At 36.8% G+C, this 4130-nt stretch overlaps 1 protein-coding gene across 1 annotated transcript in view; it reads right to left on the reverse strand.

The window, feature by feature from the left end:
• ZBBX (zinc finger B-box domain containing) overlaps positions 1-4130 on the reverse strand; it is a gene marked incomplete at its 3' end in the record, with an annotated part of 68765 nt that overhangs the window by 57373 nt on the left and 7262 nt on the right. Inside the window, exons 5-6 of the mRNA XM_018557779.1 lie at positions 3074-3180; positions 974-1069 (exon numbers count right to left, since the gene is read on the reverse strand). Of these exons, the coding sequence (XP_018413281.1) occupies positions 974-1069; positions 3074-3180 (203 nt within the window). The remainder of the gene's footprint in view (positions 1-973; positions 1070-3073; positions 3181-4130) is intronic.

Here is a 4130-nt window from a genome sequence, read left to right on the forward strand (position 1 = left end):
TACTATTTTTTTTTTTTTTTATTCATGACAAAAAGAATAAGTTTTTTTACTGAAAATAACAATGAGAGTCAATAATGCTGACGTGTACCCTACTGATTCATGTGAAATGTGAAATCTAAAAACAGGTCTACTTTGAATGCAACAATTTTGATGTCTGACTTTTGTGTAACTTTAAATTGATGTAATTGCATTTGCAATATTCCTGGCAAAATCATAGTTTGCACAGATATTACTGATGCAAAGACAACACAAAAGAAGGGCAAGCTGTACTTGCTACACATTATAATTATGGACTCCAGCAATAATTCACTGTTAGTCATGCGCTACCAATGCATAATGATATAAGGTCCCTTTGACTGTCAGGAGCAGCTGCAATGTAGCAGGTCCCAACAGAGATGCTGAAGTTAACCCAGTTTCCTGTGATTAATAATTTTAATTCCAATATAAGCAATACAATATGCAGATGAGTGGCATTGCTTCTAATAATGATGTACAGGAAAGAAAGAGGTGCTAGTGGTGCAGCTGGATTTATTAGTTGTGACAGCTTGTATGATACCTGATTGTTCATTCATAAACAAATAAAATAAATATTCCACTAAATTGCCAACATTTCTGGCTCTAACACTGACTCCTAGTTCCTTAGGTGATTTTTACAACAGTCATAATGATTTATTACACATGGCTAGCATATTACATGTGGTAGATCATGTTTAAAAAAAATGTATGCATGAATAAATGCCACAAGAATTTCAAATGTTAAAGAAAAATGAATGTCATTAGAAATTACTAAGAGTCTTAGTAGGATTACCCAATAGAAGACTATAAATCAGCATTTGGGCAATGTAATCTAACAATCTAACAAAAAATAAACAATGCTAATAATAAAACGATAATAAAACTACTAAAAATAAGACTTTTAACCAAAAATGCATTGCAGAAAGATGGTCTTGTCTAAAGGGGAAAGTGGAAGTACCTGGATGGGCGTAGATCTGTGTAGCTTCAATGCCCCCTTCTGGTGAATTTTTGCAAAGCATACAGCACAGTAATCCTCGCCACACTCCAAACACATCTTCAGTGAAAAGCATTGAACAGAACAAAAACAAATTACTGTATTGACCAAAGGTTCCAGGAATTCCATACATGTGTTACATTATACAGCAAGCTCACAGATAATCGCCTGAAAGCTCAAGTGTTATCAGTACAAATGCTTCGGAAAATGTGTACATTTTTTAAACACAAGCCTCGTGTATATATACAGAAGCAGGTCTGAAAAGAAAAGATGAAAGAGTTCCTATCATGAGCAAATTTGTATTCCAAATATGCTTATTTGTTAATATGGAAATAGAAATGAAGACGCTATGATAATCTCATGTTAATCCACAACCAGAATCCGGCAAGTAACGCTAGATCAACCTGACTTAATACCGTCTTTCCAGCACTCACTGGCCCCTTATTAATGGGATACCAGCCCAGCTACTTGCTGTTAAAGTGGAATTTAAAGGGCAACTGCACCCTCCTGCCCTGTAGAGCCAAGGAAGGTGCCAATTTAGCCTCTTTTTTACCATTATTACCACATTGTTACACGTGTGATTGGCTATGACATCAGCCATTTGAGGGCTTGAAAAGTTGGTTGAAAGCCAAAATCAGCACACTGGCAAATTTGACAGTTGGCATACCTAAAAAGTGACTGTTCTGGCAGACATTAAATTGGTGGGTCAAGTTCTGCTATAAGTCACTTTTTTTTAAAAAACGCTGACAGGTCATTTTTTTTTTTTACAGAGGCGACAGATGTCTAACCCAGAAGAAGATCGGGAGAGGATGGAAGTGCCAGGGACAGAGGAGAGCGTTGACTTTGCAGCACTAGAGAGGATCTGCAAAGTAAGCATGCCTTAATATGCTTGAATAGTGTGCCCATAATTTTAATTTTGTGTTTGCAGTTTACTACTTTTTTTTGTTATCTGTTGGAGGCCAAATATTTTTTTTAATTACTTTAGTGGCCAGCGCCACCAACAATTGATATTTGGTTTTGCGCGTGCATTTCTGGGTTAAAGCACCTGCTGTCTTATTCTTACCTTATTATCTTTTGGATAATGGCAGTTTCAATGGTGAGAATACCATGCAGCAGTTTAAGGCCATAATGAAGTCTTTGACACACCTTGCCTCCCCACTTAATTTTTTTTTTATTCCCCTTTATATAGAATCCATTTGGAAATGTAATATGATCATTTGGCTTTGTAATAGCTGCAAGCAGTGAAGTTGAACATCGAATTCTGTTGGGAAATCTTACAACTAGAGCTCTTTAGAGAGATAAGCCAGTGAGAGGATCTGAAAAACACAGAGCAAAACTGCAAAAATGTTTCAGATAGAGTCGACCTTTAAAAAGAACCTGTCAGAACATATTAATGGCAGCTGTCACTTCTGAGCAGGTCAAAGCTCACCTGAAGCCTGACAGTTGCTCTCTAGTCAACTGCCTAGCTTAATTCACTATCTACCATTTTCTGAGTGTGAGCCAGCAGATGACTAGCCATTGTCAACCGTCATTTCAACAAAGGTTTCATGCTCAGACAAAATGCATAAAGCTGATGAAGGGGAGAAATCCACCTTGCATCGGTAAGCCTGCATTATTATAATAAATAAAGACCAATACTCACATTCTCTCATGAGTTCAATCATGACTGCTTCTCTTTATGTTTAAACTGTAACCACCTCTTAATTTTTTTACTGCTCCTGTTCATCTCGTGCTGTGTAAATTATTATTTTCCTTTTTTACTACAATCACCCACAATAATGATTGTGTTATAATAAAACCAATCTTTCTATGAAAGCATTCTTTAAGGTCTCCACTGCCACACCTCTACTATCAGGTTCTTTAGAAAGATCCTCCATAGAAATAGATATCTGTGTTTATTTATTGAGAAAGAGCAAAGAGTAATGATGTGCAGCAACTCAATAATAAGATTAAACGGAAACTAAATAATGAAGATGATTGGTTGGTATTGGTGTACTGTACTCCGTGGTCACATAGTAAGCCTTTAAAAATAAGTTTATTTTCCTTTAAACTCTTTATACATACCAGTAATGCACTTTTCTTTTCACATTGTCCACAAGCTTTGCCCTTTAATCTAGGTTTCTCAGTGGTTGGCATATCTTCAGGCCTTGATGTCTTCAGTTTCTCAGGCTCTTGAGAAAACGTAATACAGTTCAAGTCATGCACAAAGAATTGCACGGAAGACTGAGGAAAGCATTCAATCACCTGTTATATATTAGGTGTCCTGTACTCTGGCAGAAACACGTCACTTACTGGCAATCCACAGTCACAAATTATTCCTCAATGTGCAGTCTGCGATTAACAGAAGCTTGAGTATTCAATATTTGTTCCTTCACAAGCCACTAGTTAACATATGCGGCGATGCATTAGTTTAATTTAACAGGCCTGGTTATTGACAAGAGGCCAGCACATGGAAATGGAATAAATCTCAATGCATCTGACTAATGGAAGCAGGAAGTCATAACTGCAAGTGAAATATGGGGCCAATTTACTAAGAGGACAAAATTAGATAAAACCTCCAATGAGGCTGATAAATGACAGCAATATGACTGCAGACGTTCACTAATTGTAAGCAATTAAAGGTGGCATATCTCCTTTCTTTAATTAAGGTGACAGCTTAGAAAATAACAGGTACCACTAAAATAAAACACTAGAAGCACTGATATATAGCAACAGAATTCTGTAAATGTAAACCAATTTTAGCACGATCACACAACAATGTGGCAACATACATAATATAAAAGAAAGGTGATTTTACCATATATGCAGCAAGCAAATGTATGTCAGGGTGGAAAAACCATTGTCTGAGCATCTGATTATTGGCAAAAACAGGGCCAGAATACCTTGTCTATGATCACCTATTGTACATTGCCTCTATAATAATCAATTAATGGATTTTTCTTCTTCGGACTACTTTTGGCATTGCAGCCCTGCTTTCTATAATCTGATATTGGCCTGTTAGTTTGACTTGGTTTGTCAGCACTTGTTTAAACCCCATTGTTTTTAGACACTGCCTCTGTCTGCTGCCTGCCTAGATCTTTTGCCTGTCTAAGTACACTTCTGGCTGTTGGCTTGGCTCTTG

Source organism: Nanorana parkeri, unplaced genomic scaffold (assembly GCF_000935625.1).
Source record: "Nanorana parkeri isolate BGI_ZX_2015 unplaced genomic scaffold, ASM93562v1 scaffold303, whole genome shotgun sequence".
Lineage (NCBI taxonomy): Eukaryota > Metazoa > Chordata > Amphibia > Anura > Dicroglossidae > Nanorana > Nanorana parkeri.